The sequence below is a fragment of the Watersipora subatra genome, chromosome 7 (assembly GCF_963576615.1).
Source record: "Watersipora subatra chromosome 7, tzWatSuba1.1, whole genome shotgun sequence".
Lineage (NCBI taxonomy): Eukaryota > Metazoa > Bryozoa > Gymnolaemata > Cheilostomatida > Watersiporidae > Watersipora > Watersipora subatra.
In genome coordinates, this window is record NC_088714.1 from 44,348,532 (window position 1) to 44,376,322 (window position 27,791).

General features: G+C 36.7%; 1 protein-coding gene across 1 annotated transcript; it reads left to right on the top strand.

Moving 5' to 3' along the window:
* The first annotated feature begins 205 nt into the window (after nucleotides 1-205).
* On the top strand, nucleotides 206-27,664 carry LOC137400794 (uncharacterized). The gene is made up of 9 exons (XM_068087132.1): nucleotides 206-334; nucleotides 8,276-8,404; nucleotides 8,986-9,047; nucleotides 16,484-16,628; nucleotides 17,875-18,153; nucleotides 20,860-21,013; nucleotides 21,225-21,564; nucleotides 22,995-23,716; nucleotides 26,457-27,664. Exons 1-9 carry the CDS (start codon nucleotides 295-297, stop codon nucleotides 26,806-26,808), a joined length of 2,223 nt encoding a protein of 740 aa, XP_067943233.1. The 5' UTR covers nucleotides 206-294; the 3' UTR covers nucleotides 26,809-27,664.
* Nucleotides 27,665-27,791: the final 127 nt, after the last annotated feature.

Sequence of the window (27,791 nt, forward strand, 5' to 3'; positions counted from 1 at the left end):
CTACAAAGACCGGTTCATTGTAGTAGTCCCGTCAAGAGGAGTCTTTTTGCACCGAATGCTCGTGTCCACTGTCTTCGATTACATTATATTTCATCGTCAGACCAATGCCACGGTTAGTCGCTCAATAGGCTTACATCTTTAGACAGTCGCCAATGTTTACATCGTACTAATTTTCGGTTAGAGCTAGCATTATACAAGATATACACCTGTAACTATTGACAAATTTCACTTTCCATCTTGTACTCATCACAGACGCGGATGAAGCAACTCTTGGACTACTAGACTCGCCAAAATATGGATTGTATATGTCTAAAGAGAAAACGTAAAAAGAAAGGTATGTGGTTACTTATTCAACATTTCATCAGTTTTCAGGCAGCTGTTGACTATGCTGACACCTTGGCATGGAATTTATAAACTGTGGGAGATCCATTTCTATGTCTTTGCCATCTGTTAGTCACACAACTTAATTGTTTTTGTTTTTAATCTGAACTACAAACCAGCTCTATATTTCTTATTAGTCTGAAATGCACCCATAATCCCTTGTATTTGCGCATTTTTGGTTTTTTGCAGACAAATAATCTGTAGCTGCTTTGTTATAAGTGCTTATGACAAATTTCTCACTTAGAATTTCTATCTGAGCTCAGAATGTATTTTTCAACCTCAAACTTGAGTTGATAACTTGTCATGATGGAGCCGTGAGTGCCGTCCATAGCAGCTATTAGAAACAGTGCTAAAATATGTGTAGTAAGTAGGACAATGGGAGAACAAATATTGTCATGGCATGTTGTAATCCAAGTTCCATAGAGTCAAAACAAATATATTTTCAGCAGTAATTATGGTTCATCTCTGTCAGGCTCAGTTATAATATACTGAGCCTCTCTCTCTGGCAGTGTCAGTCATACCTCTTGCCACGCTGGCATTGAGTTTATAGCTTAATATGGGCGTCATTTTGTGCAGTCGAAAATCTAACCACACTTCCAACCGCTTAAAACTGGTGCTATGGCTGTCTAGTATGTTTATAAACTTTATAGAAGTCTAATTTATTAATATGGCAGTCAGATAACGCATCAACAGCCAGGTAGAAAGTGTATTATAGAATGAATGTCTATGAATCTTACCTCTAGTATAATACAAAGTTATAGCTCTGGAACTGTTTCTTTATAAAACTGCTTCATCCAAATCTAACGATCTTCAACGTAGTGATAAAATGAATGTTTCAGATCCAGCCATACCTCGACATGCGAGTGTTCCAACATGTGAGAAAATTGAGATATGAGCATGGTTTTGAGCTAGTTTCTTTCTTGACATACTAGTAATCTTTGAGATATACGCATATGGCTTATGAGCCGGTTTTCGATGGCCACCATATGCCTAAGTAAGGGAGAGGCCGTATCCGAGAACAGAATCGCTCAGTCTTTCTCCTCGAATTACGTCGAAAAAGCTTTTAAATGGTTGACTAAATGTTATATAGTAAACGCAAAACAAAAAGCACCAAATCGGAAACGGATAATAAAAAATTAGGATGCCAAAACTAATGTAAGTTTAGCAAAAGATTAAAACTTAGCTTCAAGTGGTGTTTAGTAAGCTAAATTCATTTAAATTAAATTTAAAGTTTCTGTTATTATCTGTTAACATCACATAAGTTTAGTGTACAAACGCGATGCTGTCAAGTCTTTCTTAGACCGCCGTTTCTCAGGTCTCGAAATTGAAAACTCACAGTAATGTTACATTTTACAGATTTAAGATTTGAACAACTAAATATGTATTGGTTACTGTGTTAGCGAAGGTAATGAATTACAACAGTTAAAAACGTGTTTTTCCACTGTAACATAGGCCTACTGTTTTATGTGGTTCTTTCATTGTATGGTAACGAATTAATTTGTATTTAGTTAATTTATATAGGAAATAGTGCCTTGAGACACGAGTAAATTGACATACTAGCTCAGTCCCAGAGAGCATTAAGCTTGTATGTTGAGGTGTGACTGTATACAGTAAACGCAGCCTACAACATAAATAATCCGTTCCGAGAATGTTTATGTTACTGGAATTTTACATTATAGGGCTGTCTAGTGTATATTCAAAAATTAAAAAAATATTATTCTGTTGAGAAATCCTACTACATGTATGTTTAATGTTCGATAAACATGCCATGTCTAACTATATAAAAGTTATTAAAGAAGGTCCTGTATTGTATTATGAAGAGCTCTAACATTTTAATGACGGTCATTTCTGGAAACTTACATGAGAAATCAATGTATGCTTTTAGCTGATTACATTTTGATAGAATACAGGTCAAAAGGCTTACCGTATCTTGTTTAAGAAGCTCCTAAAGTATGTAGCATTGGTAAAATGGCGTGCTTATGGTTCAGTTTAAATTGGAATTCAGCAGGGGGTTAGTTACGCCGCCATTTGCGGGTGGGTTGTCAATACCTGGGCTAAGACAAAACTAGCCTCTATTGTTAGAGATTTTGAGAAAATGACATTCATGTTGAACGGCATTAACCGTGGTGAGTTTGACTCAGACAATGATGAGGAGGAACCCGGAATGTTGAACAAGGAAATAACACAGGCGTTTAATTCAGATACCAAAGACAAAAATTTGGAGGTTTTTATGAAAGAGTGGATATTCTATCCAATAAAGTTGACTGAACTCACTGTTTTGCCATTCTTGGTGTTTTTTACAACCACTACCGTGATTTTTAAAATACATCTTATAATACTGTGTGGCTTATATATTGGTTCAGTACAGAAATGAACCACGGAATTGAGACTGGGCCCTATGATACGGTGTGCAATATATAGCTGAAGATACGGTATATCAGCTGTTGATTAGGTACCAAACATTTATTAGAGGTTTGTAGATAATTTCAACACATCACGCAAATGTGAGAAGTTCTTGTCCTTCCATTTTGCGCGTCTGCATACTGGTGATGGCATGGCAAAGGGCAAGATAAGTGCGTATGCCTGTAGCGCTAGCAGAGTACTGACATACTGAGATTACTGTTACTCTATTAGATATTACTAACATACTGAGACTACTGTTACCCTATTAGTTACTACTGATATACTGAGACTACTGTTACCCTATTAGTTACTACTGGTATACTGAGACTACTGTTACCCTATTAGTTACTACTAACATACTGAAACTACTGTTACCCTATTAGTTACAACTGATATACTGAGACTACTGATACACTATTAGTTACTACTGACATACTGAGACTACTGTTACCCTATTAGTTACTACCGATATACTGAGACTACTGTTACCCTATTAGCTACTAATAACATACTGAGACTATTGTTACCCTATTAGTTACTACTGATATACTGAGACTACTGTTACCTTATTAGTTACTACTGACATATTGAGACTACTGTTACCCTATTAGTTACTACTGACATACTGAATAGGTAACTTGTTTGCTTACAGTACTCCTTTCATTATTGAGTTGTATTGGTTGTTGTGTTCAATGACTCAATCCCGCAAACCATGGAATCTTTGAAAAGTTTCTCTGTAAACCACACAGCTTTATTCTTGCTAAGATCTGTTAAGTATTTGACAACGGCACTCTGTGTGTCTTGTTACAGTCTTTGAGATCTTGCTTTCTGACCAATATATTTGCATAGTTTCAAGTGTTACAGAATAGGAGTACTTGCTGCCACTTGTGCAGCATGTCGCTCAATGACCATAGCTGTTAGATCTTAGGTTCTTAAACAGAAAGCAGTTCATGCCATCTTTGTATTAAAATGTAATATAAGAAAAAGCACACACAATATATATATAAACCGTGGGGTGTGTATTTACATGTTTAGTCAGGCGACAACTAAACTATCGTTGTTACGATTAACATTATGATCAGTGCAAATTAAACGATGATATATGACTTTTGCAGCATTGAACCTCAGACCTAAAAACTATTTAGTTACACCGTAGAACAATATATATATATTGTTCTACGGAGAAACCATATATGGTTTCTCGAAGAGCAAACCTCTCAAATCTGTATTTGTGACATAATGCAACTTTTTTCTGTACAGTGTCACTCCCCTTTTGTGTTTCTCCTAGTTTTCCTGTCGCGTGGCACAGTGGTAAACTAGGAGAAACTCCTGTTTGCGACTACTTTGGCACCTATGGTAGGTGGTGAGGTATTTAAGCCACCATGATTTACACGGTTGATTTTTTGTGTCGTTTAAACTTGCCTGAGGCCTATGCAAGGTTCATGATGCTTTTTCATAAACTTGATTCAGTTGTTACTGTTATACCAATCTGCGGTATAAGAAGGGGGTTGTAGCCGTCGACAATAGTGTGGGCAATCAATTTGCTTTACAATCAATCAATTACTCTCGCTTAGCGAACAAAAACAATACACTTGTAAATTACTTCTCTCACGAAATTGGTCAATTATGTTTTGGCCGGCTGCCATCTTATCCTCAACCTGTCCCGATGAATGGACTATTAAAATAGTTTGTTAATTAGTGAAAATGAACATTCTGAATACGACTGAAGAAGTTACTTAGGGCAGGTATACGCTGTTTCGATAGTGCGGATCATGCAGATTTGGAGTTGTGCACACGTTGTGTAATCCTGCGACAAGTGTTTCAATGGAAATTAGATTAACATAGACAGAAGACAGTGGATTAACGTAAATGCTTCATTAAAAAGGATCACGAATTCTACACGGGAAGTCCTAGCGATGCACTCCTGTCTCGCTTCTGCAATAGGAGAAGTATGAAAAATGCTTAAAATGGAATAGCTTGTGAAGTATCTTCTCCCGCATCATTCGCAAAAGCTGTTTTCATCTTTTGCAAGCTTGAAACATTCAATAAGAATTTGCGAGTAACGAAATTCGCTTGACTCACAGATTTTGGTTAATTCCATCTTGCGGATTAAATGAATCCTGAAAACAGAGTGAGACGAAGAAAGCTATAATTTAATGTAGAATATCGCTTCTCAGCTTCTCATCGATGCAAGTGTCAGCAACCTTACAGACAGCTCTACACGCAAATAACGTAAAGACAAAGATACTATTAAGACAAAGACAGTAGTATAAAAGCAAAGACAGTTTAAAGGCCATGTATAAATAGATGTAATAAATGAGTCTGCTAAGATACGTAGCTCTGATCTATAACCATATCTGGTGGTGTAAACAGACAATGAGCTTGGAAGGTTCTAGTGTGAGTGACCACCACTGATAATGTCTACCTCGCGATGTCAATGATTCTTGTTATCGATTTCTGCGATTCGCTGGCTCAAATCCGAGCATTCATATATTTGCTATTTACAGTCTTTGAGTTTATGAAGGAGCCTCCGTGAAATGAAAATGACATATTTATGTGTGTCAGAACGCCTTCATATAGAAGCTACTAGTGAAATGCTTTGGCAGAATATGGTCACCTGAATATGTATTATACCGGCAATGATCAATTGAAACTGTCAAAGAAAGTTTTCCTGAAACTCATCAGGGTGATGTACTTAAACATGTTCAAGGACGTGTTTTTTTGCCGATTTTGACGTTGAGCTGTCAATAATTTTTACTATAATAAGAGCTGCGTCCGTCTGACTAAAGCCGCAGTTGGAGGTTGGGAAGAAAGATGGCCTCGTATGAGATTTGAACCTACGCAAATAGGCATTACCACACGGCAAGGTGGTACGCTTGGCTTAAAACTGGCTATCTTAGTTCAATTTCTGTGAGATGCATCGTTTTTCTAATGTTTCCAGCATGGCTTAGGACAGACAGACAGACGCTTATTATAATAAAGATTGCGGATATACTTATTTTCTACGCTTTGTTGGCCTACCTGATGATCTCTCACAGCACACCAGACTGCTAGAATACTACCAAGTTGTAAATAATAGCTGATATACTGTAACTTTAAGCAGGCTTTAGTTTTAGTCTGTAACCAGTTCAATAGGTCAATGAAGTAGAGTTCAATAGGTCGATGAGGGTAGAGTTCAATAGGTCAATGAGGGTAGAGTTCAATAGGTCAATGAGGGCAGAGGATAAACCTTTACATCTATTAATTGTTTCATTATAAAAAGTTGAAGGTGGCTAATATCAAAGCTAAAATGTAGGAAGAGGGCTGTCACTTTTAGCTTCTCTTTGTTTGATAGTTTCTCAATTTGAGACCGAAAACCAATTTAATACCATGGTTATTACATGTTTGAACCAGCTTATCACTAAAACACAATATCTACTATAAAAGTTCAACTGTGGCACAGTCCACACACTTAATGAAAACTACTGCAGACAGATAACATGACATTAATCAAAAGTAACTTTTTTGTATTACAGTTTAGAATCCTTGTGTACTTTTTTCTAATGCTCTGTACAATGCATTAGTTTGTTGCACAAAAATCTACAGGAATTTTTTAAAGATAGTCTAATAATCATTACTAAAAGGAAAAACAATCTCATTACTAACTTATTTATTTATATTATTATTTCTCCTGATTATTTTGGTTCACACTGCTAAGGCTTTCGACTCTAATGCCTCCATTGCTATGCTACTATCTCAATAGTAGTAAAATTGCAGTTTGTTTTGACACAAACTTGACTGAGAATTGAAAAATTAACACACGCATAATTTTCCATTAATAGGAGATGAAAAATATGAAAATTGCCCAACTTAGAGTTTTTTATGTTGACTTAATGTGATAGTAAGTAATCCATGGCCAACAATTAAAGTGTGTAGTTTTTTAGCAGCTCGGCCTTCTTTTGCACGAAAAACAGACCAAGGGAAGGCAGTTATGAGGTTGTTAAAATTTTCACGTTGTGTTTCTTCTAAGTGGTATTTTACATTGTTGACTGTCAATGCTCGGTATAAATCATTAAAGGAATCAAATCTATCAAACAAGTTTTTTTACACGGTCTCACTATACAGACAGTTTGACTTCCTATACAGACAGTTTGACTTACTATATAGACAGTTTGACTTACTATACAGACAGTTTGACTTACTATACAGACGGTTTGACTTAATATACAGACAGTTTGACTTACTATACAGACAGTTTGACTTCCTATACAGACAGTTTGACTTACTATATAGACAGTTTGACTTACTATACAGACAGTTTGACTTACTATACAGACGGTTTGACTTAATATACAGACAGTTTGACTTACTATACAGACAGTTTGACTCACTATACAGACAGTTTGACTTACTATACAGACAGTTTGACTCACTATACAGACAGTTTGACTTCCTATACAGACAGTTTGACTTACTATACAGACAGTTTGACTTACTATTTACAGACAGTTTGACTCACTATACAGACAGTTTGATTTACTATATAGACAGTTTGACTCACTATACAGACTGTTTGACTCACTATACAGACAATTTGACTCACTATACAGACAGTTTGACTTACTATACAGACAGTTTGACTTACTATACAGACAGTTTGACTCACTATACAGACAGTTTGACTTACTATACAGACAGTTTGACTTACTATACAGACAGTTTGACTCACTATACAGACAGTTTGACTCACTATACAGACAGTTTGATTTACTATATAGACAGTTTGACTCACTATACAGACTGTTTGACTCACTATACAGACAATTTGACTCACTATACAGACAGTTTGACTTACTATACAGACAGTTTGACTTACTATACAGACAGTTTGACTCACTATACAGACAGTTTGACTCACTATACAGACAGTTTGACTTACTATACAGACAGTTTGACTTACTATACAGACTGTTTGACTCACTATACAGACAATTTGACTCACTATACAGACAGTTTGACTTACTATACAGACAGTTTGATTTACTATACAGACAGTTTGACTCACTAACAAACAGCTTGACGCTAGGGATGACCACCTAGTTTATTGAGATTTATATACTGTAGTGTGCGAAATAAACTTCACCCCGTTGTTGGAAAACTAAAACTCTCATTTACAATCGTTATTCATCGTGAATTCAGTCAATAGTCATAAATTATATGTTAAATCATCTTTATTTAGTCTCGATTTCAAATACGTAACTAATGGCTGTAAAACTATGTTTCTGAATGATTACGTAGGCTACATACATAAATGATCAGTTTATTTATTAATGGTCGAAGATAACAATTCGTACAGATATGATCACACGACATGAGTACGTTCCTACTTGCTTATTTTAAGTCATATACGTACATGTGTATAACTTGGAATAACGGGTCCAGTTTTTTCCCACACAACTCTAGTTGATTGCCACTCAGAATATTAGATGCTAAGGAGAACTTATAATTATAGGTCAACAGTCAAAGGTTCAGAAAGGATCTGGTCAGAAGAACTCGGCCTATGTCAGCGATGATGATGAGGATATGATGAAGAACAATGCTGTACTCGATGAGATGGATGCCTCAAAAACTGCTCTTGCAGGTAAAATGCTATATGAAGTAAACTTGCTCATAAATGTAAAATTACTGTTTATGCCCCTCCCCCCCCCCCCTCGCAGTGGCAGTGCAACTATGGATTATGGGTAAGGAAAAGGTCTGTAAGAATGTAAAAGGCATGTTTCCATTATTATTATCATCACTCAAGCAGTTACTCTGTAATGAAAGTTTGTTTACTTTTGTTATACAAACCTAACAGTGTGTTAGCTGTGTTCCCACAATTGTTACTTGTTATCAAACTTCACACTCGTGCATAATAAAGATATCTATCCTCATCAACTTATCGAAAAGTTTTAAATGCGGATAACTGTATATAGCAATGCAATAGCCTAACTTTTTAAGTAACAAAAACTCATTTTGTGCATTCTGATTTCATCTTTCCCTGTAACGTCTACAATCGACTTTTCAACTTAAATTTGAGTCGTTTTATAAAATTTACATGGTTTAAAAGTCAAAGAATGAAAGTATACCCTGTTTCCTTGAGTTAAACTGAATAACTTTTCAACAGATCTAAAAGTGTGACAATTGACATTCTCCCAGAACATAACCAATTGCTGTATCTTGCAGATGAGCAGAGGGTGGAGCTGACAGATACAGTGGAGAGTGCAGATGGCAACCAAACCTCTCAGGTTAGTTATCCCGAACACCCCTAGTAGTTCAAACTCTTTTTCGGTATCTTCTGACCTGAAATCTTCTTCTGCACTGCTGAACTAGTCAATATTAGCGTTCAAACAATCATTTTTTTAGCAGAGCAAAGCTTTTGAAAACATTGAGCAACATTGAAAACATTCTGTAGCCACTTTGAAAACATTTCGCTTAAAGGTTGGCTTGCAACAAAATTCACATTACAGTTATTTGGTATCAAAAGATTCACCATGTCTTACTCTGTTGCGTTGTAAGTGCCAAATATGTGGAAATGTGATTACAAGCTCTTAAAAGCTTAACAACGAAAAGCCGCCGTAGATTGGAATCTCTTTATTTCGATGACGTAGCCGCGAAATTTGGTTGTCGTCTTGTCTCGTATGTTCTCACGTGAATTGAAAGGCTAATACAAAGCTCAATATAAAACTTATCGTAGTACTAGTTTATGACAAACACTTCGGGTTTTACCGAAGACCCCGTAATAAATATAGATGCTCGCTACTTTACAGTTTTGTTTCGGCATTATTCAATCGTCAAGTCGTAATCTGACCATGTGACCCGATACTTCGCAAATAATTTTTGCAGCACTTTTCTATTATCACAGGTGACAAACAAGCTCATCATGATTATCAGACAATGATATGTACTCCTTCGAACTAAGGTTAAAAAGTTTAACGATTTTTTACGGTAAGTTATAAGATATCAGTGCTAGAAGTGACAGCATTACAATGACTATAAAACAGACGCGTAAAAACAATAGACATAGTTTTATTGAATGCGTGAAGTATATTTGTGAAAATATTTCGACGAATAAGGTTGCAAGAAAGTGTAAACAGGAACCATCTCTCACAACTACATCACATTTGAGCCGTTTTGGAAAGGGAATCCAAACTACGGCGGTCTCGCATGGCTGCGATTTTCTGTTCGTTTTTGAGCTTTTAAGAGCTTATAATCACTTTTCCACATATTTTGCACCAACAATACAACAGAGTAAGACATGGTGAATCTTTTCATATCAAACAATGGTAATGTGAATTTTGTTGCAAGTCAACCTTTAAAGGTTGACTTGCAACAAAATTCACATTACAGTTATTTGGTATCATAAGATTCACCATGTTTTACTCTGTTGTATTGTATGTGCAAAATATATGGGAATGTGATTACAGGCTCTTAAAAGCAAAAAAACGAACATTTAATCGCAGCCACACGAGACCGCCGTAGTTTGGATTCTCTTTCCAAAACGGCTCAAATGGGACGTAGTTGTTACAGGATGGTTTCTGTTTACACTTTCATGCAACCTCATTCGTCGAAATATTTTCACAAATTTACTTCACGCATTCAATAAAACCATGTCTATTGTTCTTACACGTCTATTTTATCGTCATTGTAATGCTGTCACTTTTAGCACTGATATCTTATAACCTACCGTAAAAATTTGTTTAAATTTTCAACCTTAGCTCGAAGGAGTACATATCATTGTCTGATAATCATGACGAGCCTGTTGGTCACCTGTGATAATCGAAAAGTGCTGCAAAAATTATTTGCGAAGTATCGGGTCACATGATCAGATTACGACTTGACGATTGAATAATGCCGAAACAAAACTGTAAAGTAGCAAGCATCTATATTTAATACGGGGACTTCAGTAAAACCCGAAGTGTTTGTCATAAACTAGTGCTGCGATATGTTTTATAGCGAGCTTTTTATTGGCCTTCACGAGACAAGACGATAACCAAACTGTAATGACTACGTCAGATAATTAAACAGATTCCAATCTACGGCGGCTTTTCGTTTTTGAGCTTTTAAGAGCTTGTAATCACATTTCCACATATTTTGCACCTACAACACAACAGAGTAAGACATGGTGAATCTTTTGATACCAAATAACTGTAATGTGAATTTTGTTGCAAGTCAACCTTTAAAGAAAGAGTAACTTATAGCCACAGGTAGAGCTCGCACACGCGTACTAAGTACAAATATTAGCCTTAGTATAGTAGTGCAAAAGTAGCCTATCATAATTATTCAAGTTGATAATTATTTGTTATATAACAAAATTTTGAAAAATCAAAGGGTTTCAAAAAGATCTATCGAAACGTGAATTCACCCGAGCAGCGACTGGCTTGGTTTATCTGTCTTGTTCACTTCACCCGATATTGTCGACATTTGCCTTCAAAGGTTTAAGGTAGTTTACATAATGACAGAATGCATCGAAACTACATATCAGGTCATCGTTGTCATCGTCATAATTCATCATCGTAAATTTAGGTATTCGCTAACGAAATTGATTTGTTGAAAGTCGACAAGGGACATGTTCAGGAAAAACGATCTGTTAGCGCCGTGTTATTAATAAGCTGAGTCTTTTATGTTGAAATGAACATGCATGTTTGACCATGGCTTGAAAAACAACTATGGTTTTGACCAATCATTTGATGACGTATAAAAAGAGCTGCATGTTATTGTTTACAAATACTAACCTGAATTTCTAAATGTTCAACTCACCAGAATTTTAAATCACTAAATAGATAGGTTCTGTACCCATACCTTTTTCAGGACTTGAGTAAAATTTCTGTTGTTGACTGGAAGTAAATTGTAGCTTCCGAGATTCTGGGCTATACCAATTGCGAAAGCTGCTGGCATCGTACTCTCTAATAATTTGTTTAGCCAATTAAAATGATTTCGTCGAATATTTTGGTGTTCATGCACAGCTCTGACAATTCTGTCAATTTCAGCCAAATAATTCTGTGTTTTTCATTCATTTCGTGATTTCGGTCAGAATCAACGAAAAGATTGTTACGTGTGGCTGTACCTTTATCCTTGACACACTGTGTTTAACAATATGCGAAGTGATTACTTCACCAATTACATAACAATTCGCAAGTGATTTCAATAAATAAATTTGCAAGAGTCCTCAAACAAACAATCGGTCGTCAGTATTGACAAACATTCACTTTTGATGAAGATTTCAGGCTATTTTTTAATGAAACCGTTCAGAGTCAGGCATATTGACAGTGAATAATACCTCTATAGTTTTATTCTCGCATATAATTGTGCGACCAAGTTGTCACAGAAGCTACCATCGTTTCTGCACATTTCTATAATGCAAAATGCCATTCATGCACTTCGTCACTTACCTCACACACTTACCTACTACCCAAAGGGAATCTCAAACTTACTGTTATAAAACTTCTGGTCACTTACTATGGAATCAGAGCTGATACAAAAGTACTCCGAACAAACTCCCAAGACTTTCATTTGTTAAAAACATATCAGATCACAACCTAGCTAACCGGTCAACACTCATCATGTACAGCTTGTACGGAGTTGTGCTAACCTGTAGGCCATCCACATTTGAATTACTCTATGATGAGCTATGTAACTGTGATGTTTTTGGACATTCAAAATTCAATACCTGTAATCAATGATTAACCAATTAATGGCTAATGCAACAAAGTATCGTTGGGTACCACCAATAATCCAGTCTTTCAATCAACACTCTATGTCTTTGATTGAGATGTCTAAGCATTGTCTGATGAGTATTGTGTGTATCACTCTATGAATAAACTATTCACTAACAACTATATGCTCGCCTATCTACACATTACTCTGCGTTTTACTAAATGGCTGAGCTTTCCGTGTATCACTCTCTGACAAGCTCGTCTACGACTACTATATCCACCAAATAGAGTAGTCGTAGAATAATAGACACATACGATAGCCATAGAGTCTCACAATGATGCATAATGTGATACACGGATATACTGGTCAGGGAGTAATACATAGAAACCTCAGCTATTCAGTTGAACATAGAGTGATGCACAGACAGATTAACAATGTAGTGATACACAGACAGGTTAGCAATAGAGTGATACACAGACAGGTTAGCACTAGAGTGATACACAGACAGGTTACCAATAGAGTGATACACAGACAGGTTAACGATAGAGTGATACACAGACAGGTTAGCAATAGAGTGATACACAGACAGGTTAGCAATAGAGTGGTACACAGACAGGTTAACAATAGAGTGATACACAGACAGGTTAACAATAGAGTGATACATTGATAGACTGGTCAGAAAGTGATGTGTGAATAGTTATCCAGAAAGTGATGTGTGGGTAGTTATCCACGCTTCACTTTATGACCAGTCTATCAATGTATCACTCTATTGCTAACCTGTCTGTGTATCATTCTATGACCAGTCCGAATGACCACTACGTTATCCATTTTCAATGCCTGAGCTCACAATTTCTGCATAGTGTATCTGATACCCTAAAACTATTCGAACAAAACATGCAGCGAGTAATTCACCTCTTGTGAATGGATTAAATACGACAAAGACGGAGCTAGCAATTATATTGTGTGAGTGATATGACCATACCAAATTACCACCAACTCTCATATTTAAAAGGAGGCGATGAAATAGAGAACTTGAAACCAGTGCATTCCTAGATAGCTTGCTATTCATTTAGCAAACTGAATGCATTCATGCTGATTGATAATGTAATGACTTGTTTCTGTTTTCAATGAAATGCTTTTAATGTCATATATTTGATTTGGCAAAGCTACAAGCTGTACAGTTTTTAGGTCAAGCCATACTGCCACTGCAGTTACCAACTCTCCTGTTTCTATGTTCCATTATCCTTTTTATCTTTGTACTGTAGTATTAATAGCTCCTTTATGATCCACTATAGGCTTATATGATTTATATGTTCATATATGTTTTATACGGTAGTATGTAGTTTTTATTATTATATTATTAGGTAAACCGATTCTTTGACTTCCTACTGTTTTTAAGTTGTAAGGAAGTTTTCCTAGGTTGTTATAGCCTTTGTTATTTATCACTTGTTACTGGCTGTCAAAAAGTGTCACATTACGTTCAATTCACTCCTAACAGGAGAGGTAGCTGTTAAGCGATTTTCAATGTCATGAGTTTGCACCAAGGGCACGCCTGCTTCGTACAATCACCGCACTTGCGTATGGTTTGAGCTTCACATTTTTTAGGCCAGCACCAATGTGTCAATACATCTCTCACCCTCGGATAAATCTCTTGATACCCCAGACTCTTTGTTAGCTTCGAGCACACAGCTATTTGGTACACAGGATGACTTGTGTCTCAGCAACTATGTAAGTTTCTACTCTACCAATGCAATTACTGTGTTTCCATGCTTCAAACGGGTTCAGAGTTGTTTCCACTCTGAATCGTAGAAACTAACATCCTAAAATATGCTACGCGATTTCGCTTCGCTAATTTTGCGCAGAGACATTTGTTGTGAGAAAGCGAGTTCACGTTAGCAAGTTTTGTTTTTAGAGATGCATCGCGAATCTTGGAAAGATCTACATAGTGCAACTCTGAATCGCTGAAACAGTACGGTACAAATTTGTCGGCGGTAGACAACTCCAAACCCATTTGAAAGTTAAAAACACCGTAATTATCTGCCCATAGCTAAACTCTCTGCAATCAAATACCAACATCACACCACAGTTTCTTCTGTTATCTGCCAGCTCATTGCTTACCCTACGCTGGCAAACAAAAAGCTACGTATAAGTAGGCTGTCAACTAGAGTTATATATAACCGTAAAACCTCTATTTGAACACCACCTTTATTTGAACACCACCTCTAATAGAACACCACTATAGAAGAAAGATTAAAAGTACAGCGCCTCCCTTTAATTAATTGGATGTCACCACTATTTATTAGCCACTTTGATATTTCTTGATCTTTTCGAACTCATAATAGAAAGTGATCAGTGGATAAGTGTCCATAAAATAGTACTAATAATGGCTCGGTTACATTAATAACAATTGATTATTTTGTCGTTGCTGTAGTGGTTGCCATGATTTTAGTGACGATGTACCTGAGAAGATCGATCCTCATAATCTTTAGAACTACGCTCTGATTCAAAGTCACTAAGTTCTGAGTAATATCCATTGTTTTCAGATTAATTCATCGTGTGATTTACAATCTTACCTGAAGACTTTAAAGTATCCGGAGGAACAATAAGAATATTCTTCAGGAACACCGTACAACATAAATCGTACAACATAGTAGCAGCCATTGTTGTGGTGTATTCTAACTTTAAAATTTTAAAAAGGTTTTCAAAAATGAAAAACAATATGTCCATTTGCTAACTCGGCTCTTAAGGCTCTTTCTTTAAAACTTTGAAAGTGACACCATCAAACTAATTAATAACAGTACCGCACTAATATTTATAATCAAAGTAGTACCTTGTTTAATTCGGTCTGACGTACATGAAAAATGCTTCGCATAAAAATTAATGTCGATTCGCCCAACAGAGAGAGTGAAATATAGGCGACACTAGCATCACTTCGCCCATAAAAGGGTTAAATTTATTTTCCTAAAATTCTGACGATCTAGTCTAAAAACACAGCCCTACCCTCTATTTGAATGCCACCTCTAATTAAACGCCACTATAGGGAAAGGGTTAAAAAATAGAAAGCCATGGCTTTCAAATAGAGGTTTTACAGTATATAGATATTCTATTCTCATCTTCGTTTACTGAAAAAACAAGAAAACAAGGTTACAAGAAATAGAGCTTATAACAAGGACTTAGAAAATGTGGTGAACTACAAACAAATAGACTAGCGATGATATAGAAAAGTGAAATGCTGAGATTTAATGGTTTTGGCAAAGTTGTTTGAAAACACCTACATGGTACCTCAGTTTTCAAACATAATTCATTCCAGATTTCTGTTTGGGCACCGAATCCTTTTTTATAAGAAAAGAGGGATGCTGAATAATGCATTTGTAGACATAATACAGAGTATATATTTTTCCGGAAAAATAATTATTAAAAATTAAAGTTACTAACTTTTGGTGAGAACATTTTACAGATGATGCGACAAAAAACCATCCAATAATTTTGTTGAAGATTATGAATTAAACCTTATGAAAATCCTCGATGGTTTTTGACTAGTCATTTTTGTGACCAGTTAACCTAGCACCCGAAATTAATAATTTTTCGTAGATCGGTTTTGAAAAGCTGCCTATCCATTTGACAAACTTCATCAAATAAAACATAAAGGGTTGTCTCCTCATTTTAATGATACCTGCTAAAGGGAAAACAACTCTTATTTTGTATCTGTAGTCGTTAGACCAGTCAACTTACATTCCACACCATGCTTTAAATGGAATATTTACCATTAACAGTAAAGCTAAAATGTTGTGATTTTAAATGATGTAGAATAATCAAGAGCGATCTAATACCTTCTCAGGCAGGTGAATTTGGTAATTAACTCATAAAAATTATAGTCATCCAACTTTCTACATTAACGGAAAAAATGGGTGGGCAATATAAGTCATGTTGAGCTTGCCATGCATCCTTTATGTTTGGACATATAACAGAGTGGTAAAATGTTTCTGCTTTAGAGTTTCAACACTTAGTCCTGTATCATTCATTTCAGAACTATGATTGCTACGATGTCCAGCTGGTGAGCAAAGACTCAAGCGGGCCAGGTTTCAGCGTTACGGGCACTGTCACAGATGGTATTGTCATTAGAAATATTCATGAAAACGGACCAGCAATGCAAAGCGGTCAAATGGCAGCAGGTAGTGTTTTTCCTTCTCATAGTTCTGTGACAAACTCTGTTTGTGACTTCTTTAATACATATATGGCTCCTTTGAGAAGCAGGTTATGACTAACGTTCCGGCAGCCAATGGCTACAGTCTAAATGTTAAAATGTTCAGATAAAACCAAAGTAGCAGGAACCTTTTCCTAATGAATCTACAATGAAAGCAATTAATAGAAACCCATATAAAATTTATTATTATTATTTAGACCGATTATTTTTAAATCTTTGATTATCCACTGTTCATGAACAACAAAAGTTGTGATATTTAACAGTTTGCACTTTCTATGATCAAAAATTTCCACTGGCTTCATGATGTCTCATTCTAAACAACCATGAGCACATAAGCTATAATTATAGCAGCCTTTCTGGGGCTTTGTCAAGGTTGCAAAGTTTAAAATATCTGTACTAAGTAATTTTTTAGTCTTAGGATTTATAAAAAAATGTTTGTATTCGAAATTAGTGATCTGTATTGAGCAGTCAGTATTTATTAACCCTTTCGATGCTGTAGATTCATAAATGCGTTTTCTATGGTCGAGTGCCGTAGACGCATAATTGCGACTTTCCCAGCAATTGCGGAGTAACTTCATTTTATTATTCGTTGACAACATAACCCATGGTCTTTAAGACTTTCATGATATTGACAACGTTGTCCGAAGATATCTCCATAAAATTAGCCTAAAATAACGAAGCAATTTTAAACTTTTGTTTGAGAACTACTAACCTACAAACGAACAATTTTTGTGTAAATTTTGCTAAGTACTGCGCGAGTCAGAAAACAGGTAATTACTTATGTTGATGACATTATAGCCAATTTAGATTTAGATTGTCGTGATTACACAGATAATTAAAGTAGCGGCAGTGATTCTGATAGTGGTGAAAGTAAGTTTTGTAAGAGTAAGGAACATTATGGGGGATCGTCTCAGCTTCGTAGCGATTGCTTCACATAGCTTTATCATCATACAAAGTATAGATACATTGACTTTTTTGCATAGCAGTGTTAGTTAAAATGTTGGCAAAATAAAATATGTTACAAAAAATGTTGTAGATAGAGTTTAAAATTGTGAAAAAATATTGTATACATATCATGAAGCAATATCGGCAATTTTCTGTAAAATGGCTGGCACTAGGCCGCTAGCTAAATTTGTACTTGGATGGCACTGAAAGGGTTAAAATAATGGACTACAGTTATGTCAGCTCTACATGGCATGTCATATTTGTTGAAGGTGACAGGCTCCTCAGCGTTACAATCGGGTTCAACAACATGGCATATGAAGATGCCTTGACCATTCTAAGCTATGCTGCTCCCTACCCAATGGTGTTGAAACTCGCTCGACGGTCTGACCAGCACCTAGATAATGTGACTCACTCTATAGAACAAACTGGGCAGCACTCGAAAATCTATCACCCCGTGTATCGGAGCCAGAGTGTTGGTGCTGCTTACCAGGCAAAGAAAGTGAACAAAATTCCATCACGCCCTGGCACCTCCTTGGGACAAGATTACAGTAAGATTTTAGGCTGTTCTTTACGAGTTTTGACTAATCTTTAATCGCTAGATACTTTAAAGCAAAAATATATTTTTATTATCATAAAAGGGGTGTCTACTTATTTGTTGTCTATCTATATCTAGGGGTCAAGGTTAGGATAAAATATAGCTTTCGATGATACTCCAACCCATGACATTCAGGTTGGTAGACCGACGCTATAATACCTGCACCAATCGATCACCTCTAAGGGTTTCCCAACAATCGTGCAGCTACTTATTCTCTGTGCTTTGCCGACACAACTGACGATCATTCATGGATAACTAGACTGTCACGGAACTTGCGTATATAGGTTATAGAACTATCTGTACTATCTGGCGTTGCCTGGGTATTAAAATCGGCTTATAAAAGTGAGAGGTAATGAGAGTTGCCTGCCACTTGCTATTAGCCATGCACAATGCCAATGGATAATTTGAGAAAGTTTACTAATAAGAACTACCGCGTCTCACGTCATTACGCCATTACGCCATTACGCCATTACATTACCTCAGGACGGAAAGCAGTAGCATAATTATTTGCTCCCATATAGCAACATATATTGCCCAATGAATACATCAAGCTTGTGTGGCTGAATTGGTAAGGTGTTGGACTGCTGAATCGGAGGCTCTGAGATCTAATCTTCTGCGATACACATTCTCTATTCTAAGATTTGAATAGCTATAGCTGGAACTACACACATACCAACTTTGAGAAATATATATATAAATAATCGAGATAACGCTATGTCTGTTGTTTTTCTTTCCCAAGTACCTCAAAAGAAAGTGATATTTTTAGACAAACGACAAGTTTCTCATTATACAAATACATTTTGAGAACTTCTACCGACTTTACACATTATATTATATGGAGTTTTTATTATTTGTGGAACAAAAACTTCACATAAATTCTTTACGTTGCATGGAATTTATGCTATAGGAGCATCTACTGTATATGGAATTGGATATACGGTACATACTTACTGGTTACTAAAGCAGTACTATTGTTGCAGTACTACACGGATTTGGCCAATTACATCTCCCAATAGCGCTGGAATTACGACGGCGGTGTTTCTGTTTTCATTATGAATCAGTTAAAAATAGCTTGAATAGTGTTTACACCAGTAGGATTTAAAGTCAATACAAATTAATAATTAGTAATTACTATAACTACGACACATACATGTCCACGGCTTGTAGCAACGGAGTGACTCTCTTTTGGGATTATGCTGATAAACTGTCAAATTGGAATTGTCAATCTGTATTTCGTTGGCTAAAAATGTTGGTACAGTTTGTATAGTCAGAGTTTTCAGTAAAGTTTTATGACATTTTTAACACGTAAACAGACTAGAAACCCCTCCAGCTCTGGAGGAAACACAACTCTGACAATAGTCCTGGTCCAAACACCCCTTCACTCCTTCAAGTGACTAATTTTGTAAATCGTGACCTGTTTTACAGTGCAGTAGTACTAGTACTCTGTGAGTCTAGTACTCTGCGAGTCTAGTACTCTGCGAGTCTAGTACTCTGCGAGTCTAGTACTCTGCGAGTCTAGTACTCTGCGAGTCTAGTACTCTGCGAGTCTAGTACTCTGCGAGTCTAGTACTCTGCGAGTCTAGTACTCTGCGAGTCTAGTACTCTGCGAGTCTAGTACTCTGCGAGTCTAGTACTCTGCGAGTCTAGTACTCTGCGAGTCTAGTACTCTGCGAGTCTAGTACTCTGCGAGTCTAGTACTCTGCGAGTCTAGTACTCTGCGAGTCTAGTACTCTGCGAGTCTAGTACTCTGCGAGTCTAGTACTCTGCGAGTCTAGTACTCTGCGAGTCTAGTACTCTGCGAGTCTAGTACTCTGCGAGTCTAGTACTCTGCGAGTCTAGTACTCTGCGAGTCTAGTACTCTGCGAGTCTAGTACTCTGCGAGTCTAGTACTCTGCGAGTCTAGTACTCTGCGAGTCTAGTACTCTGCGAGTCTAGTACTCTGCGAGTCTAGTACTCTGCGAGTCTAGTACTCTGCGAGTCTAGTACCCTGCGGGTCTAGTACTCTGCGAGTCTAGTACTCTGCGAGTCTAGTACTCTGCGAGTCTAGTACTCTGTCAGTCTAGTGCTCTGTCAGTCTAGTACTCTGTCACTCTAGTACTCTGTGAGTCTAGTACTCTGTGAGTCTAGTACTCTGTGAGTCTAGTACTCTGTGAGTCTAGTACTCTGTGAGTCTAGTACTCTGTGAGTCTAGTACTCTGTGAGTCTATTACGCCATGAGAGTTCATCAGTTGACAATAAAGTACATAAGTATGTGCACAATTCTTCTTAAATTTTCGAAGGCGATCGATCAGCGCAGGTATTCGAAGGTCACCAGTTCTAATCCTGTATGAGACAATCTTTTATTCTAACCTCTAATCACGCTTTTGTACGGGCAGAGGAAAAAGGCTCTTACTACAGTAACGATAAAATACATTGAGAGCTTATTGGTTCCTGAGAAGTTTGATGGTAAAGTTTGGCCACTCAAATATGTTATAGAATTCCTGCAGAACTCCCATATAATAAATACTGCGTAAAATAATATAATGTTCTCATTACTATCAGCAACCATTATTATACTCTGTATGTTGGTTCACGTTTCACACACTTATTCGGTAGCCTGTGCTCTTAGAGTGTGCCCGTTGTATATCAGTTTTGTGTTTGTACTGCAAACTTGTTTTAGAAACCAGGGAAATGTTTCACGAAGATAGTCGGGATTCACCGGATGGTGCCCTGGTGAAGGGAAAGTTTGGGAACACATTGAATCTGATCAATGGCAGCGAGATTGCTCTTCATACACTCAACGGCAGCGATACAACGGTTGACAGTTCAGTAAGGTAGGAGTGAGACCTTGAAACAACTGGTGGTATAAATAGCTCTCCTACAGATTCAAACCTACTCTACTAATATACTGACAGTTACAAGCGGTCTGAACACTATCCCACCACTAATTGTCACAACTTTATAGGACAAATATTTCTATAGTCATATAACATAAATTTTTGTTCTTACTAAAATTCTTAGTGTAATTTATACGGCGTTTAGCAGGTCAGAGAGCCAGTTACAGGGCAGCAGTCCGGCATATGTAGAAGCATCAGAGGAAGTAGCCACAACCTTTTCTGCCCCGATGCAAGCTGTTGCCGGCTCACCACTCGATATGGCACCGGTCATTGCAGAGGTCATGGTCACTGAGCCTCCAACACAACTCAAGATTGCCACTAATAGCTCTTCATCCCCGATTCCTGATGAAATGTACACTTCTGCACACAGTAGTCGTCTGGCAACTCCTGATACGCACAGCTCAACACACAGTAGTCGTGTGACAACTCCCGATACGCACAGCTCAACACACAGTAGTCGTGTGACAACTCCTACCTCTCCTAGCCAGGTCTGTCCTTGAAATTAATGGCTGGTAGTTTAGCTGATTAACTGAAACTTTAGAATTCGTTCAGTTGCATTTTAAACAGTGTTATTCTTTCATACCTTTACATATATGAGTATTCACCTAGAGTCTTAGAGGTTGTGTCAACAGCTTGGAGAATTGTCTAAAACTTGCTTCCTTGTTTTTTGAAGTAAGTTAATATATGCTCATTAACTTCAAAACTCTCAAAAATATGTTAATAAACTAGAGCATTAACCTTTACAATTGTCCTCATTTTAGGGAAGTTTTTCAAGAGTTGGCGGACATGCGAGATTGTATTTATATTATACAATCAATATTATATTATTATATGTGATAAAATGTAAATATTATTTACAATGTATATATTTATTATATAATATTATGTAATAACTAATTGCATAATATACAATTACATTGTATAACTATAACTACAATTACATATAGTTGTATAATATCATACAATTATATTCATCTACATAAATCTCAGTGTTTGCCTGCCATTCGGGTGTCAAGTTATTGTGGTAAAGTTATAGGAACGAAAAATCTGCTTCGCACTGAAATTGATCTCAGAACCTTTGGTTCTGCAGGCAGACGTTCTATCCACTAAACCACACAGCCTACTTGCTATACAATGGATTAATTGTGCACATAGTCATTACACTGGTTTAAATACACACGCTTGAAGTATTAGTGGAAATATTATGGGTCATTACTAGCATGCTTGAAGATCATGATTGATCGCGTGAGAGATTATGAAACATAACTTAACGCTTGCGCGTTTGCTTCACAACACTTATTATAGTAAATATTTAGACAAGCTTAACTTAATAGCTAAGTTACTCACCCTGGCTAATTTGTTAATTTTGTCATTTTCCTAATTAGTCAACTAATGACAACTACATTACCAGCCACTGTTTATAAGCTGTTGTTTTATTACCTTTATTACCTGTGCAATAGCGGGCATTCAATTAGTATATGCATTTATTGAATATGTATGGTAATTCTAGTTACACGTTAATAAAATTATTTTGCTTTTGCTATAATTTTCCTGGTTACTGCATCATAAAATACAGAGATTTTGTGAAAAATTCCTCTTTGATCAGGCGGCAACTTTTGCTTTGGATAGTACGTCCGTATTTAGAGTGGAAAACAACAAAATAAAACTTGTACACTGTTCTAATTGACAGGCTGCCTATAAAAAGATGATAGAGGGCTTCAATCTTGCTGTTTTATAAATTACTGTGGGTGTTCTAGAGCTTGCAATCAATTTGACGTTGTGCGATGTTGTACGACTCCAAACTCAATTGTTCAAGCTTAGCGGTTCTCGTGATTAGTGTCTTCTGTCGTTTATAACTACTAACTCCAACTACTTCTCATTTTCCTTGATCAGATTCATTTACCTTTTCTTCTTGTAGATTCCACCGGAGAAGCCTAAGCGAATCCATCAGCTGATAGCAGCGGGTGAGATGCTGCCGATCGCCCCTCTGCAGAATTCACTCATAGTAGAAGAGGAGATTTGCCCCTCTACTAAGGTCGTTGAACCACCTAAACTAGGTGACCATAAGGAAAAATGTGTGAACACTGATGAGGTTTTTCAAGAGAAAGGAAAGCACACTCAATCTCTGTTAGTTTTAGAAGCTGCTGAAATAGAAGACGTTGAAATAGCGGATGAGATTGACAATAGCTCCAGTCCGGTTGAAGAACCAATTATTCAGCCGTACCTTCAAGTAAAACAAGAATCCTTTAATACGAAACTGTGGGTAGACAATGATGCTGATGTAGATATAAACACAGATGCTGTGTCAAGGCCGTCTACGCTCACAGTGGACACAGTAAAGATTAACGATACGGACGTTTTTCAAATTGAGTCGAGCGCATTTAGAGACCCAAGTTCGCTGGCTCAGCAAAGCCCAAATGACTCCGGGATACACAGTGAAAAAGCTCCTTCTGAGCAAGATGAACCAGCCTCACCTCTGGACGGCGCAAGTAGCAGTTCTTCCAGCCCTAAACTCAATCTAAGACACGAGGTGTCTAGCTCTAGCGATGACATCATGTCAGCAGTGCTTGGGCTAACGGAAAGAAAAGAACAGGAAGTGCAGTCTCCTTCCACACCCACATCTCAACCCCTGACTCCAAGGTACACATGCTATGCGATGTGTATTTTACAGCTAAACAAACTTGTGTCAATATTTAACAAAGTTACATTCAAGCTTATAAGAATTTTAATTCATCTTACAGAGAATCTTTTTAAAAAAATGCATAAAAGTATGAAAAAGCCATTTCATTACTCATGGCTGCAAAATTGATTTTGATCTGCGATTTCTTAACTTTAAGGCAAAATCTAAAAAGCTTCGTAAACAACAAAGTTGCTCAAATACTCACCTGATGAATATCCTCCAGGGCAGTGCCTCTCAACTTTTACTCTGAATTTAATAAGTGATTTTAGATTTAACATAAAAGGACCTTCATATGTTCATGGTTGATTCCAGAGATATTATCAGATGAGATTCACTAACTTAACTTAGTTAACTCCACTCCCCCTATGCTAGGATGTGAACTTGACCTGTTTATGCCACACTTTTGATAAGCGGCGTGTTGGACGCTATGATCAACTGCCATACCTGCAGCTACTAAAGCTCTAGGGTTGACAGCCTGTGATCATTACCTATTTTCACCTTTTTATTTTAAAGGTTTTGATTTAAAAGATCGCATATCTTGTTAATATTATTAAATTTTAATATATTTATGGAATAATTTAAGAGCATACATTTTTAATTACTTTCTTCAATTATAAAGTTTGTGGTTCAAAACTTTTCCAATTTAAGCTTCGTTTACACCAAGAGGATTTGTTGGAATTGAGTTCCCGCTGAGAGAGTTGGAACGGCTTCTAGCCTGTTTCTGATTTGAAATATGTTTTTGCAGAGACTACGCCTAACTAACTAAAACTCCCACTTATACAAACTGTCTCCCCTTTTTAGCCATTAAAATATAATGTCGATATCTACTCGATTTGTTTGTCTTTTTGGTGCTATTAATATTGAGATATGATTAGTGAATTCCATTTTGTACTCAGTCAATAACGGCCGCCAAAGACGGACAAACATATTATGCAGTATTTCACCAATTTTGTGTCGGTGACAGAGACAAAACCAGTTTCACCACCATTTTTCATTTTACACCAAACAGACTTTGTCAATGTGGAAGCAACTCCGATAAACCATCTATTATGTAAATGCACCTTTATTGTCTAAATAATCTTATATGCATAGTGTAAAGGTTTTTAAGTCTAGTGCAATTTTAACTGCAAAGTTCTTGCGTATACAGCTGGAATCTTTACTCTATTCTGGTTTATATGTCATTCACCTGTTTGTATAAATTTAGCTCTCGACTGTAAGAGGCATTGCTAATCTTCTATTGTTGAGTTATCTACTCAGTTTAGATAACTCTATTCTTTTATAATTGCTTTATTCCAAGAATTGTCTCCGCAATACATAGGTAGTAGGTCTAGAACTTGCTAGTTATGAAAACTTAAATGCTCATAGAAATATTTCATAGCGAGAGTGGCATTACTAAAATGTTACTTACGTGGCTGATATTTGCCACAAACAGGCTAAACTGATTTCCGAAGTATAGTCTTACCTGTGTAGCTTTTAACATGGATCGTTTATTTTTTACCAAACATTTTTTCATGAGAGATGTAAGTCTTTACATGATGTAAGACTAATATCTTCATATTTTTACGATGCTACATTTTGTGTCACACAGGAAGCTTTCTCTAACGGGGTTGTTTGCATGTAGTTATGTGCAACAACCTCCTAATATTAAGAGACGTCGACCAAGGCCCCACTCTGCCGGGTAGGTCTGCTAAGTCTAACCCAAAACACTCGGATTGGCAAAACAGTACCAATAACACGAAAGTTGTCTTAAGAGACATGCAAAACACTGCTTGTGTATTCTAACCCACCGATTGTTTGCAGCTGTCACACATTGATGTGTCTGTTATTCAGTATTGCTGAGAACATCTTTTTTTGTGAAGGTTAACACATTCAGTTATCTGTCTTGCTTTCATATGATTGCGGTTCGAATTCAGAGTTGTCTGTCCATGGCACCCACCAAACCAACCGTAAAGTACGCTCATAACCTCCGATTTCATTTACAGCTTTAATTTTCAACTTTGACATTAAAGCTTTATGGACTGTTTTTTTATGTTGGCAAAGTTTAATTGGTTCTCTTACTAAATATTTTTCTCACGCAACTGATCGTTTTGCTTGCGGATGGTTACAATTCACACTCGATCAAGTGTTTATGCAATACCTGAAAAATGCTAGTCGTTCGTTTGCATCTAGAGAGCATGCGTCAACTAGCGGTTGATATCAATTTTTCTTGTTGTGAATGCGTTCTTTTTATATACATGTATATTTGACGGCCATACCTACTGGCCTACGGCTATAACCTGAGGCACTCGGCTGTTACATGTAATTTGCTTAATACTCGTTAGGTTATGCGTAACGTTTTTCTGACATGTTAGTATCATACTAATTACAAACATCTTTTGATTAGAAGTTGCAACCCAGCATCACAATCATTCATAATTCTTATGACTTGGATAATAAAATTGCTATAAAAGCCAAGAGAATGGTGAATACTATAACTCAATTTAAAATTTATTATATAAGTTTATTGACTGTAAGATTAGTGTGAATATTAATTCGAAAATTTTTACAGACTTAACGTTGTACAAATATTGTTGTAACTAGATCAGAATTGAAATAGAAAATTTAACTGCTTATGGAGGCCTGTAGTTTAAAGCTCTCAACCTTTTGATCATAATTTTTCCATGATCCACGCTGTCTGACAGAACTGACTTACTATTGCAGGTCTACTTCTGGTCTTACCATGGCTCCACTCCAACCTGCTGGACCCGTCATCCCGAAGGCAACCAGTCGAAGTCAGCTAGAAGCAGCCAGAGCACGGTTCTTTGCCGAACTCATGCAGACTAGTGAAATATTTAAGGACGAGCCTGTCCCATCTCTTAGCTTTAGTTCAGACTCCCTTAATGCGGAAACGTCGCTTTCATCAGCCGAGTCTATCAGCAAACACACCAGTTCCAACAAAACTACTACCAGCACTAACAACAATACTTTACCTTCCGGTGTTGGGCTGTCGACCTCTTGGACCACGTCTGACACACCTTCGCCTTCCATCACCGAGCAGGAGAGTTCCGCGTAGAATCTCACTGCATAAATTTAGGAAATTTGCTTATTTCTTGAAGGCTTGCTGACAATACTGAGGAACATACCGGAGGAGCACTCTTCAAGTTTGCCTCCCTTCAAAGCTTTCAAAGTTGCATTCCTTCTGAGAGACTTTTTCAGTCAAGATCTTCAATAACCCAAATCTTGAATATATGTTTCGCTTTGTTTCAGATTTAAAAATTACTCAAAAATTTTCAAGTATGTAAATGTTTCAAGCATTTTTCAAATAGTAAATTTTTGAGGTTGTTATATTTATATACACTTTTGTTGTTAGACTCAAGTATTTAAACATTCTCAAGTCGGGTCTTTTTATCTTACTAAGATTTTGAAAAATCTACTAACCTTTTGCACAATGAGAAGACTGTTGAAGTAGCAACGAATCAGTGTTCTTTAGAGAAAAGCTGAACTCACCACATTTAAAACTGGTTTTCATCAAAGATTTTCCTTAACATCCTTCAAAAAGATTTATAGCCTAAAGTCAGTTATTCTTCTCTCGGAGCGCTCAACCCTCTCCCAATTATATTAATGCTAGACTAACAGGCTAGGATGCTCTAACCCACTTACAAATAGCTTTGTTCCATGCAACGACATTGAAGATACTCTGCCTTATATAAAGTTAAATGCTGATCTAATGCTCCTTTTACGGTATATTTAGAACCACTTACTATGTACTGCTGATTGTTGTACTATGGAAAAACCTGGTAAATTGGATTATATATAAAATGCATTGTCAGTATGACGAGGCTGTTTTTGCTCAATTGAACGTTAAACTGAGTTTTTAGACACATTGCATGCTGTGTTATTAACCTAATAAATGGTAATTATACCTTGAAGGCCTCTTTCAGGTCCATTACACGAGAGTCTCCTCTATTTCTTCAAAGCCTAATTACATTTTATTCTCTAATAGCCATGCTCTAATTATATTAGAACATGTTACTCCGAAACACGGTGAATATCGCT

Coding starts and splice junctions, on each gene's coding strand:
- LOC137400794 (XM_068087132.1), top strand. CDS start 295: ATGGATTGTATATGTCTAAAGAGAAAACGTAAAAAGAAAG. Junction 16,629..17,874: donor AAGCGGTCAAATGGCAGCAG/GTAGTGTTTTTC, acceptor TATTTGTTGAAG/GTGACAGGCTCCTCAGCGTT. Junction 23,717..26,456: donor TCTCAACCCCTGACTCCAAG/GTACACATGCTA, acceptor TTACTATTGCAG/GTCTACTTCTGGTCTTACCA.